Source organism: Mizuhopecten yessoensis, unplaced genomic scaffold, assembly GCF_002113885.1.
Source record: "Mizuhopecten yessoensis strain PY_sf001 unplaced genomic scaffold, ASM211388v2 scaffold716359, whole genome shotgun sequence".
Lineage (NCBI taxonomy): Eukaryota > Metazoa > Mollusca > Bivalvia > Pectinida > Pectinidae > Mizuhopecten > Mizuhopecten yessoensis.
The window spans coordinates 2000531-2014366 of NW_018480077.1; the positions used below are offsets into that span (position 1 = coordinate 2000531).

At 36.9% G+C, this 13836-nt stretch overlaps 1 protein-coding gene across 1 annotated transcript in view; it reads right to left on the reverse strand.

The window, feature by feature from the left end:
* Positions 1–295: 295 nt before the first annotated feature.
* LOC110443787 (sterile alpha motif domain-containing protein 9-like) overlaps positions 296–13836 on the reverse strand; it is a 20910-nt gene continuing 7369 nt past the window's right edge. The window contains exons 3-7 of the mRNA XM_021488199.1: positions 13461–13683; positions 13015–13076; positions 3436–8183; positions 1458–1547; positions 296–439 (exon numbers count right to left, since the gene is read on the reverse strand). Of these exons, the coding sequence (XP_021343874.1) occupies positions 1458–1547; positions 3436–8183; positions 13015–13076; positions 13461–13683 (5123 nt within the window). The 3' untranslated portion in view covers positions 296–439. The remainder of the gene's footprint in view (positions 440–1457; positions 1548–3435; positions 8184–13014; positions 13077–13460; positions 13684–13836) is intronic.

Below are 13836 nucleotides of genomic sequence, written 5' to 3' on the forward strand. Positions count from 1 at the left end.
ATTTAAAGAGAATCGGAATTGAGTTTTTTTCTAAGTCCAGAAATTTGAGGTTTTTACCAAAAAAAATCAGAAATCGTTAAAATGCTAGTAAAGAGTGTAAAGCATTCAGCTATACATCCCTTGATACACCTATGACCCAAGTTTGGTTGCTCTAGCATTTATACTTTGTCAGAAACAGCCTAATATGTAAGAGCTAAACGCAAAACCTTAACGTTGTCCAGAAATTTGAGGTTTTTACCAAAAAAATGCAGAAATCAATGAATGTTTTTAGTGCAGTAGGCTCCACTACCCATGCTACATCTATGATCGAGGTTTTGTTGGTGTAGCTTTGTCAGAAACAGAGCTAAACGCAAAACCTTAACATTGTTGACGCCGCCGTCGCCGTCGGAAAAGCAGCGCCTCTGTGTCTTTCCGACATCTGTCGTAGGCGACACAAAAACTGTAAAAAAAAAAAAAAAAAAGTTTTCTTTTAATATATTTTCAAAGTCATCGTACGGTTATATAAGTACATCATGTTTATAAATTAGTACTATATATTCTAGGGTTGTCAAACCGGAAGCATTTTAGTAACCGGTTACTCAAAAAATCATTCGACCGAGTAACCGGTTGATCGGTCAGTTTGGTAATCAAACTACAGTTACATAGTATGTTTATAGCTAATGTTATATTCAAAACGTATTTACAATTCATATATCTTTTAAATTATTTTGCAATATATTTAATTAATACAACAGTTTACTCACGTATGTCAAGATCTCAACACCTAAACGCAGGCCATACTACATGTATTTAGGATAACTTCGTTCAGAATACAGCGGGATGTAACACAAGTTATTTTTACTCAAACTCATTTGTGGTAGTCTTGTTCTTGATAAACATAATTTGATAAACTAATTCATTGGTTACTGCACCTCTTTTAATATTTCTCTGAAATTAGTCAAGTTTGTACTCTTTGTGATTATTTAAGGTCCCACTTTTAAAAGCAACTTTAACCTCGCAGAGTTTGCATTTCACAACATTGCATTCTGGCTTACTTTAAAACAATTTTTAGATTTTTCATGGTGCGGTTGGCATCTTCTTGTTAATCTTTATTATAGACACATTATTAGATTATCTATGGCCATGCTATAGAATACAATAACAGTAGTAAATGCTTATTCTAAACATTGTTTTCATTACAAAAATACCCGATTTGGGTCTCATTGACAGATAATTTATAGGTCTAAGCCAGATAAACATGGGGCTTCACATGGGATAAATGAATGTCCGATTATTTGGTAATTGGTTTAGGTAACCGGTTCGCGGTCTTCCAATCGAGTAACCGGTTAACCGTTGACAACCCTAATATATTCATATTGTGGTTGTCTATTTTGAATGATGCAAACTAACACTTCCGAAACATCATAATGTAAAGGAATTTCTTAACAATATCCAAGCTCATGTTTCTATAATATTACCTAAATTGGTGCCTCGAAGAAGTCCTGCCGACGTTTGATAAGGATTGCGAGGTTCCTCCGTAATTCAGGCTCCTGCTTGATGAGGTTTTTCTTTCAATGGGCAAATAAATAAATATAGTAAACTATTAAGTAATAAGATAATATAAACTGCTTAAAACAAAAATAAATAATTAACAGCAAATATGCACCGATAACTCATGTAAAGCAATTTGATATAAACTGAATGTTTAAAGGATCCCGTACCACTACAAAAAGCTGTAACTAAGAGTTTGAAACTGTTTTACTGACATGATAAAGCTTTGATACATAATTTCCGAAAAGAAAACCATACCTTGCGGGACTATATGAAATAATAATGATGCAATATACAAGATATAATCAACAGTGAATGTGAAAACAAACTCAGCGGGGTGAGACCGGATTGCGAACCATGAATCTCAGATTGATGTACTATTGCTCTAACCGATTGAGCTACATCATTGTATCTGTTCAACAGAAGTGTCCTGGTCCTACTGTGCTACAGTTATATCAAAACGGCAGTTAAGGGGAGGTTATTGTGTGTAGGAACAAGAGCCCCAGAGGGCCTGTATCGCTCACCTGAAGCAGTCATAGAAAAATGTTCTCATTAAATATAATATTGCACTACAAATATTTCCCTCGCAAACTTTGTCGGCTCCATCTGTTCTAACCACCAGCAAAATATTATTATAAGATTCTATGCTTTTTGATTCTTCTTCAGAAGTTGCTTGACATATTTTTTCCTGTGACCTTGTAAGTAGGTCAATGTCATTTTCCTTTCCAAATTGTTTAGCTCTATTCCAAAAAGCTACCACAAAAATCTTATGAATCCATTCCTTTTAGTTCTTAAGAACAAATCTTTTAAAATGTTGTTGACCTCTGTGACATCTAAAGTAGGTTGAGGTCATTTTCATTCGCAAACTTTGGTGAGCTCTATCCCAGGAAGTCACCAGCCAAATATTATAAGTTTATGCCTTATAATTCTTCAGAAGGAGTTGTTTAAACCGTTTTACATATTTAAACGCTGTGATCATGAAAGTAATCAAAGGTCATTTCCATTCGCAAACTTTGTTGGGCTCTTTCCCAGGAAATAGCTAGCCAAATATTGAGGTTCTTAACCTTCCAGTCTTTCAGAAGAAGTCGTTTGAAGTGTTTGACATATCTGACTCATGTGACCTTAAAAGTAGGTCAAGGTCATTTTCATTCTCAAACTTTGTTGGGCTCTTTCCCAGGAAGCTACAAGCTAACTATTTAGTAGCTAAGTATTTTAAGCATGAGACATATTTCACTCCTGTGACCTTGAAAGTAGGTCAAGGTCATTTTCGTTTTCAAACTTTGTCGGGCGCCACCAGCCAAACATAAAGATTTTATACCTTTAGTTCTTCAGAAGAAGTCGTTTGAAGTGTTTGACCCATTTGACCCCTGTGACCTTGAAAGAAGGTCAAGGTATGCCTTTCAACTCTTCAGAAGTTGTTTGAAGCATTTGACATATTTGACCCCTGTGAATTTGAAAGAAAGTCAAGGTCATTTTCATTCTCAAACTGTATCGGGCTCTATTCCAGAAAGCCATCAATCAAATATAAAGATTCTATACCTTTCAGTTCTTCAGAAGAAGTCGTTTGAAGTTTTTGACATATTTAACCCCTTCAAGGTCATTTTCGTTCTCAAATTTTGTCGGGCTCCTACCAACAAAGTTTTCAGCCAAATATCAGGAATCTAGGCCTGTCCGTTCTTTAGAAGAAGTTGTTTAAAGAAAAAGTTGACGGACGAGGACGGTCGGACGGACGATGGACGCACCATGACATAAGCTCACTTGCCCTTCGGGCAGGTGAGGTAAAAACACAATACAGTGGGACAGGAATCCTTATTTGTTATTTGAAAGACCTTATATAAATACATTAACCTTTATTAACATGATAGAAAATGTACCAAAATATATCTGACATGTAATTATTTATACCTCTCGACTGCTCCATCCTCTCATTATTTTCAGCTGGTCGATCTTCCTTAGTGAATCGTGGATAGTAACAATCTGCTGCGCAACGTCAGGTTCTTGTATCAATGGAATGTTTCTACCTTTGGGTTTTATGAAATGGCTAGAACACCGAGCAACCTGGTCGGTGGATTTTCTGTCATCCCGTGTAACATCAAAGGCTTTGGGTCCTGACCAAGTAAATCCTAGGTAAAAGTAGACTCTCTTTTGCCAAAGGGTCCGTTGCCCAATGTGCGTCCCAGTGGGGATAACTATATGTGTTTTGTTGCCCCCGGCGGTCTCTATCTGAACGGACACATCTGTTCCATCGTTAATCAGTATCCCTTCAAGACGCTTCAATCTGTCTATGGTCTGCTGCTGCGACCATACGGTGTCTCCTTTGAAATATCTACCCATATGACTGCCGTGTAACTCTTCATAATAAACAATTTCGTCGTATCCCTCACCTTTCCCAAGAAAGAAATATGTTGTTTCCCTCTTCATACGATATGGGTTGCCGCTCATCTGACGTGGATGGTTCCTTTGAAAGGCTATTTTCCAATTCTTCATAGCATCTGGAAGTTTCCCGATAGGGTATAGTGGCAGGTGTTTTCTGCATTCTGTTGGCCAGTGAAGCATCATCAAGTATAAGAATACCTCCAAGTAAGGTAGCTCTTCTTGACTCTCATTCTGCATAGTGTACAGTCGTTTGCTCAATTCAACCAACTTCTCAAAGGGATATGGACAACGTTCAACATTCGTTATATGCATCACAAGTGCCACACTTATGAAACTTTTGATGTCGAATGCTTCGACATTTTCCGAGCCCAAATTTGCTTGAAGATGGCTGAATATTGTCCTCAATTTTCTTTCACCGTCCTGGTCACGTCGCAGTGCAAGGATGTTGGCTAGGGATCTCCCGCCAAGTTTACGGATTCGCCGTCTTCTAAAATCTGTCTTATCTTTCTGGCTCAAGTATTCAGGCACTTCATCTGTATCCTCACCAAAGTAGCTATCTACGTTTTCCCTGAGATGAGATATTGAGCGATATGCAAATCCAGATTTACCCAGATGTGCGTTTTTCATTGCACTGTCCTTTAGTTGGGTAATTTTGTCTTCCAACTTTCTCATAGCTGCATCAGTATGAAGCCGAAGAGTCCGCAAATATTCAAAAGTCTCCTTGTCGAGGTCGGAGCAGCTGATCTTTTCATACCCAATATCTCGATCAACCAAAATGGTATGCAATGTCCGTCTGTCGATTGGTGACGATACCTTCAGCAAATCCAACAGAAGTATCACTAGATATACTTCGTTGTAGTATCCTGCGTCATTTGTAGAAGCATTTTTTTCTTGTTCGCTGACTGATTGTTCTTTGTGAAATATGTCTATGCCTGTACTTGCTAACTGAATAACGTCCCTCGTCTCATTCATGGATAGTTTGGTTCCTTGTTGGAGACAGCACTCATACTTCTGTTGCAATTGGTTTTTGTACACCAAACCAAAAGTATCCCATAAGTATGAACTGTTGGGCTTCATTTGCGTAGCTATCTTGGAATATTTGATTGCCTCTTCCCAATTTTTGCAACTGATGTAAAACCTTGCTATTTGTTGCGCAATCATTGGGTCCAGCGTCATGCGAAATCCCTTCAAAAGAACTGCCGCTGCTTTGTCAGGGTCTTCTTTCAAGCAGATTTCAACAAGCATAGGTGAAAATTTTGCTCTCGTTCCATTTTCAAGCTGTTCCCTCTTTTTCAGAATATCTTTGACGATTTTCTTAACCTGTTCAACTGACCTGTTCTGGTTGTCAAAAACCGGTGAATGCAGAAAACTTAGCATAGCGCCGCTCGTTTCCATCGCTAGCTTTGCCTGTAAGAATTTAAATATTTCTCGTGCAAACAATTTGTTGATGATGGAAAGAGCCCGAAGGTTTGTACCTAAACCCCCTCGAGATGATCGGTTCAACAGAACTTGCAAAGAAGAACTCATATGGCTCTCCCAACGTCTTTTCAACCTCTGACGTTGAGGTGATACTAAGCCAAATGAAATAACATTTGATCCAGTACTCATCATCGTGTCAAAGGCGCTGATAGGTATGGACTTGAAGTCAATGTCATAGCTGTTCATCATGGCCAGGTACAATAACAGGTATTTCTCCAGTTCAGATTCAATACTATCAACATACTGTTGAACAGTACGAGTAATATATTCCTGATTGAAGTTTTCTTTCAGAATGTTGAAAGATATCAGTAAACGAGGATTTACGCCATTCTCGTTTTGATACTTTTGTTCAAGAGATTCATACTTTTTGTTGAACCATTCTAGTTCACGGGGTTCCAACTCATGTTTCAGAAGAACAACTGATTTGTCAGTTTTCGTTGGCAGGTTTGTTCTCCGAGTGCAAAGAAGAAGAACACAGAAACAGGGAAAGGGTGTTGTTTCGCTTCGTTTTGCAGCAAGTCTGGCTCGATTCTCCAATGATGCGTAAAGGTTTTGAACATTCTCTTCATCACAATTGTCCAGCAATATGATCGGCGGTTTGGGGGTGGATGGGTCTTCATAATTTCTTAGCAGAGCAATTTGGTCACACGTTTGATCAGTGATTTGCTTCACAATACAACACCTATACTTCTCTCGTAAATCCCATAGTAATTGTCTTGCTGAGGTAGTTCCACCTGCTCCCGGTTGGTGAATCAGGTTGACGATAGCAACTCTGCAATCGTCGTCATTTTGTTTTCCGTTCAGCGCATTTGTAAGGATGTCCATCAGCCTGGGATGCTGTGATCTCAGTAATACATGATCAGAGCCAAACCAATAGTTCCACCATGTAACCTGGACGCCCCGAAAAAAAGACTCCTGAGTTTCCATACTGTGCTTTTCAACTTTCTCTGGATCATTGGCTATCTCTGTGTCATCGCATTCCTTTCTGCTGAGTATCTCAAGGTCGTACATTTCGTTTCTTACTTTATCACGCAAACAACAAAATGCTCCTTTTGACGTTGCAATTTCACACGATCCCCTTTTGTCTGTAGAAACTAATTGTTGCAGCATTATATTAACATGGTTCCATGGTAGTCCTACAATGCATCTTTCTGACATTGTCTTCCTGTCAATACTCTGTCGTCTCAGCAATTCGCTAATCCAACTATTGGCGATGTCCTCCGTCGGTGCAAGTAGCATCCATTGGTCCTGGAACTTCAGTATAACCTCTTCTGCAGCTTCAAGAAGTACATCATAGTTCTTCGATAACAGAAGAAAAATGACCATCGCTCTCCCATTGGGAATTTCTTCTCCATAAAATCTCAAAGCCTCTTTGAATCCTTCACTTCTTTTTCTTTTCCAGTCTAACACGATCATGGGTTCTTTTTCCATGACGTCATACCCATTGCAAAAAACCCAAGGTCTTAAGGCCGAGGTTTTAAGATCATCAAACAAATGATTTCTTCGATCGTGGTCTGTTTTATTTTCTTCAGAATTTCTGTCGAAATTTTCTGTAGTCAACACTTTCACGACTTGTTCCTTTTCAACCTCTATGAAATTGTACATTCCGTTGGCACCGCTGGAAGAATCAAAATCAAAGATTATACATGGCTCAATGTCATTGACGAATTGGAAGTTTTCTGTAAAGTTAAGATCAGTGCTGCATTCCAATGGACTGAGGAATATAATAGGATAAATTTCTTCAGCTAGAGTTTCGCAACCACCGGAAAATAAGTTTAAGAAGTTCTGTCTGAGATCTTCTTGTATGGGTACTGTCTTAGGAATCTGTTCCTGTTGTTTTCTGTACTGCGCAAGTTCTTTTTTGGATTTCATATACTGGCGTGTCTGTTCCTCTGTCAGTGATGATGGATGTGGGTCGTCATTCATGAAGCGATATAAAACCATTCCCTCTTCAAACGTTACGTATACCGCCTCATCTTGAACTAAAGTGGAGTTGGGAATGATGTCGACTTCAACAACAACAAGGTTTTGTTCATGTTGATTGACGCTGCTCACCTCAATAAATTCAACTGGTCTGATGCACTTCAGAGCCAACTCTATTTGGTCCTCATAGAAATGAGAAGTAATGGCTTGATAGAGTGCTTCCTTACAGCTGTCCTTCTCCACTTCTATACCGACAATTTCCCCTTCCAAGCAATCACTGTTGGCTTTTCGTTCAACACCAAAATGAATGGTTCCGTTCGTCCTTTCATTCATGCACGCCGAAGCAAAACGGACAGTCTCTTCAGCGATCCATCTTATCTTTTCTCCTTCGTCTTTGCTGAGAAAAAGATGAACAGGTTCTATCAAGTTGTGTGGTCTCGTTATACTGGTTCTTATTACTGCAGATTTTCGGTAATTGTCAAGATTACCCACGGGCGTTTCAAATTTCCGAAATGATTCTCGAAAGTATGCTTTCCGTTCGGTATTTTTTACTTTAAGTTTCTCTTTCCCTGGTCTATCAATCGATGCGTCTAGTTCTCCAGCTCTTTCACATCTTATCAGTTCATCTCGAGTTATCAGGAGATTTTTCCTATCTCGAAAGGAAAATCCAGGCAAAATTTCCTTTGTTTCTTCGTAAATCAAAAATTTAAATATCTTTCCATCGACATTTTCGTTTTTGAATATGGTAAGTATCTTGGGATCTAATCTGTTAGCGTCTGGATTGAATTCCTCGAGAACGTGACAAAGTTCCTCCGCATTCATTTCTTCAATACGCAGACGGCTGTGCGTTTGGCTTTCATGTGCTTCTTCATCACCTATAAGGACACAAGGCATTACGCAGGTCAGCAAACGACCGGGTGAATATTTAAGTTTCTTTTTTAAATTTTACTTCTTGTTTATTGAACAATTTCCGTAAATAAAAAATTTGCTATTGAATGTTTTTTCTGTAACACGACTTTTTGTTTACACCTCTGAAGCAAGTGACATCTGCAAAATATCTCAACGTTATAGCAATGTTATAAAAAAATATTTATTAGTATGTACTGGAAAATAAATATGAACAGCAGATCAAATAAGACTTCTCTAAATATGTTTCGGTAATCAAATAAGAAAAAGGACATCTGATGCATTGTTTTTCCAGAAAGGTTAATAGGTGATCAATTTTGGCCAATACACTTAAGGGTAGTTTTTGACGTTTACTATATATGTATGATATTTTACAGATTGAGATTGATTCAGTGGTAGTTTATTTATTAAACAAGAGATCCCAGAGGGATCTCGGCGCCCACCATCGCACACTTTTCATAGGTTCTTAATACTTACATTATTAATAATTGTGCTGCATAAGGGATCTTCTTAAATATAGACTGTTACATGAATTAGCTTATTGATGTATCAATAGCAGAATATGTGAAAAAAATAATAAGTTTGCAAAAAGAAATATATATATTTAAGTACATGTACTCAGGTTAGATTTTCAGGTAGATTCACCTCTTGGATATCGGACAAAGACTATAATTCCTATCAAAATAAGCTGCTATACATAGAAACTGAAAACTTTGGCACTCACAGATACATCCTTGCTTCGAAATACATATCGTTCAAAACAATATTTTACTTATTGAATGTACGTGACGATTTAGTAACCCAACCGGTTTCATTTATAAATACAAGAAGGTGGCAAAGGGGCCGAGCGAGTGGAACATATTCGGGTAATTTCTTATCACATTTTGAAACCAATGAAAAGATTCTCTCTGAGTCTATTTTGAAACTGATCAAATCACTTTAGCAGTAAATGTTTATCATCATAAGTTGCAACGTATTCCAAAGTTCAAATGAACAAATGTTTGCTGGTATTTCGGTATTTTATAAGGGACCCGGAACTGTTTTTTACCTTGATGAAACCAGGGCAAACAAACACGGGATTGCACTCCCTTTCATCAACCAGTCCAATGCAAATAATTAATATTTCGTTGTCCCCACTCTCTGGTTAATTTTTTTGAATGAATGATAAACTATTTAATAAAACTAATAGTAGGGATTTCTGGAAAGAAATTGGTAAACTAGGTATCGCTGAGGACAGAAAACCTACGATTCCCTTTGAGGTTAAGGATGACCAAGGCATAGTACATCGAGATATCCCGTCAGTTATTGAACGTTGGAAAAACGGATTACGAAATGTTATTCTCCACTGATCACGGATCTGAGTCGTATAATCAAGCACATTTTATGCCGATATGCGATGACTTGAAAACTTGTAATATATCTCCTGATACGAGTACGGATGTAGCCATGTTAAATGCAAAAATAAATATTCAAGGGGTAATAGATGCAGTTGAATTAGCTAAAAATCATAAAGCCTCTGGCATTGACTGTATACCGGCGGAATCTCTGAAAAATAATACGTGTATAACTATGCTATAATCAATAATAAGTAAATGTTTCGATAGCGGAGTCGTACCGGGTAAGTGACGAGAAGGGATGATTAAGTCCATAATTAAGCCCAATAGTACTGACCCTCAGGTAACGTTAACTTACAGAGCAATAACTCTACAGTCTATCCCATGTAAAATTTATTGTAGTATTTTTAATAATCGTTTAACAAAGTGGCTCGAAATGAATGGTAAATTGGCTGATGAACAAAATGGATTCCGCAAAGGTCGCAGTTGTCAGGACCATATCTACACCTTATACAGTATTATAAATAAAAGAAAGAACGTTGAACAGTCTACTTATACTTGCTTTATTGATTTACAAAAAGCATTCGATACGGTAGATAGAACATGTTTATGGTATAAGTTGCAACGTATTGGAGTTAAAGGAAGTATATGCAATGCCATACTTTCTCTTTATGAAGACGTCACTTGTTAAGTCGGAATTAATGACGTCATTACTAGTGGCATCAGTGTTCAACGCGGTTTAAAGCAAGGCTGTTTAATGTCTCCAGTTATTTTTTCTGTATATATTAATGATCTAATTGAGGATCTAAAAAATTCTAAACATGGTATACATATAGATGATATTTGTGTTCGTTCGTTGTGCTACGCTGACGACATTGTATTAATGGCCCCCAATGAAGGGAACCTTCAGAAATTATTGGATATTGTTGCGGATTGGTGCCGTAAATGGAGGCTTAGTATCAACCCTTCGAAGTCTAAAATAGTCCACTTTCGACCAAAAAACACCCCAGAAACTGGTGTCCAGTTTACCTGCGGAAATGTTTTCATAGAAACTACTAACTGTTACAAATATCTTGGGCTTTGGCTTGATGAATATCTAGATCTTAAACTTGCTGTAAAGGAGCTAACTAAGTCTGCGAGTAGAGCACTCTGGGCCTTGACAGCTAAGTTCATTTCTTAGGGTGGTATGTCGTTTCCCGTTTTTAATAAATTATATTAATTTCTGGTGGAGCCAGTATTATTTTACTGTAGTGCCATTTGGGGGCAATCCGAACACAGTATTATAAACAATGTACAAAATACAGCGATGAAGTTATTTATAGGTGTCGGAAGAAATTCTTTTATTTAGGTAAAAAAAGGCGATATGGGTTGGTTGTCTTGTGTATCCAAACAACGAATTGAGGTTTTTAGGTTGTGTTGAAAGTTAAAATCGGTGGATAATGACCGTATTCTGTACAAAGATTATTCATGGGCCTCCAGAAAGTAAGTTTGGCATCGCAAATATTATTAATGACGCTCTAAATTCAACTTAATCCGTTATGTCAAAAATCAAACAGGAAATTTTCAACAAGGATGAAGAGACGTGGTTCTCCAGGCTTTGGTGTGATAAAGGTAACATTAACGGCAATAAATTACGAACATACCGTTTATTCAAAAAAGATTTACAACCGGAACATTACGTCACCACTTTAATGCCGAGACCTTACCGTAGTGTATTAGCCAAGTTAAGAAGTGGCAGCTTAACGCTACTTATAGAGACGGGTAGATATACACGTCCAGTCACTCGATTAAATGACAGGCTGTGCAATTTCTGCGATAATAAAATTGAGAATGAAATCCGCTTTTTATGTGAATGTAACCTTTAATTCGACCTTAGAGTCCCTCTGTTTGAAATAGCAAGTAATTTAGATCAATCATTTATTTCTATGGATCATAACGAACAATTTTTATTTCTTATGAACGAAGAATCGCTTCAACCTGTCTTAGCTAAGTCAGTTTTCCTTTTTATGAAAAGGACACGTGGTAGTATTTAAAACTTGATATGCATTTTAGATTTTTTATGACTATATACCTCGTAATATATGGTTCATATTATTGCTTCTTGTAGGCAACATTACGATGCTTTCACCTTTTACTACAATTCAGTTTTAATGATTTTAATAAATCGAATTTATGTATTTTATATGTATTTGATGTGCTAGTAATTGCCAATCATCGAGGTCCCGATGGTTGGGGAGGGGCGACTTGTCGGTAGGGATTGACCCAACCACTCTCGCTCTTCTCCCACCATCGGATCCTGAGCATACATTCAATTTTTTATGTTATGTACAGTATAATATATGGTTCTTTTTATTGAGAATCATTAATGGATTCTATGTTTTAATATATATAAATATAAGTAGTCTCTCGTAAGTCAGTATGGCTGGGCATATTTTGCATATGTGTATTTTTATTATGTAAGTGATGTGTTATGTAAAATATGTGTGATACTTAAATAAAATATTTTATTATTATATATATATGTATATATACTATTATTATTATATGTATTTTCATATTCTGAAATTATTCCAATTGCCCGAAACAGAAGGCATATTGGCATTTCGTAGCTAAGCTGATGCGGTAAGAATTTTAACTCGCTGACACTTACAACAAGGCATTTTTGTTTACAATGAAATTGTGTGTTATGCGCATGCGTTATAAGAAATTACGCAAAAGTTTAACATAAAATATATGGTCGGACGCAGATAGTGATTTAATCTTCTGTTAGTAATTATATTTTTTTTTATGAATATATTTATGAGCAAAACCTGGCCGTCATTTCCCATGAGACTTTTTTGATAAAATTATGCAAAATTTGGAAACAAGACATTATAATATACATCACCGTGATGTCGCTTTAATCCACAAGATGCATCTATATACACGTGCTTGACCTTTAGCATTAAAGTAATGGCACTATATGCAAAGTCTACCCACGATTACGTACGGATTAACGTCTGGAAGGACGTACGAACTACACACCTACGGAAAGGGACAAACACTTACTGTCCCTCGACTACGTTATAAAGTATAAAGATAAAAACTACGTCAAGAAAGTAAAAATATTTATGTAAGATTGATTTACAAAATACGATAAGGGAAAAGGCATATGAAGCAATCAATGTCATTGCTGTGCGATGTAAGTGAAACGGTTTATTGCTTAAAATTATGAAAACAAGTACAGTAACATAAAATAAACAAAAACAAAAAAACAAAAACAAAAACCGCAAGTGAGTATTTCGGATGGTATTAACTGTACATTTGCTTTTTACAAAGCTTTCACTTTTTGAACAATTTTGAATGAAATTACAACTTAAATATCCTTTTTTACTCGTGTTATTCCATTTGATCATATTTTGAACGTAGGCTTCTTACCAAAATGGCGAGCATTTATTGTCTTCTTTGTAAGAATTGCTGTACTTACCAGAATCATTTCCATCTGATACCAAGTCCTTTTGTCGCCACGAAAGATTTTTATACACAGCACTTTTAATTAGTTAAAGAAAATAAACAATTGATATAAACTTTTTTCCCATGAAAAACGCAATGGTTTTAGATTTTTTTAATAAAATGAAATAAGATGAACAAAAGAAATCAACATGCTTCTGCGTCACAATTGAAGATGCTGAGGCAAAATTACGTCATTATTTAAAGACTTGCCAATGGAACAATGCCACGAACAATGCCACAAACACACCAATATGACTTATTAAAATGATTTCAGTTGTTCTAGATTTTGTAGTACCCGTAATTTCATGTGTATTGCTCGCTCCGTTATATAGCCGCCGCTGAAATCACCAATCGTTGTGAAACCTTAATTTTCCTAATTGCCATACCATTTACTAAATTAATCAATCTTAAAAAGGATACGTTCTCTCTCGTCTCCCTCCTCTTTTTCCGAGGGCAACATCACAGAAGGTAGACAAGACCAACGCTTGTAGATGACCTTGCGTCAATCGGTATTCTATTCCAGACGCAATGATCTGTTGTCGAACCTCATCTTCCAACGCAGAAACTGTCACCTTTGACTTTTCTTCTACGCAGCAAATTTCTTTCAAAATATCACGAACGAAATCATCCAGATGCTGATCCTCTAGAAACAAAATGGTTAGAATTAAAACAAAAAACCATGAAACATGTGTGACACGAAATCATAATATCTTCGCTTTATCAGCCGAATTTCACTTATTATCGTGAAAAAAATCGAAAGGAGACCATCTTACTACATCCCACCCCCCACCCCCCC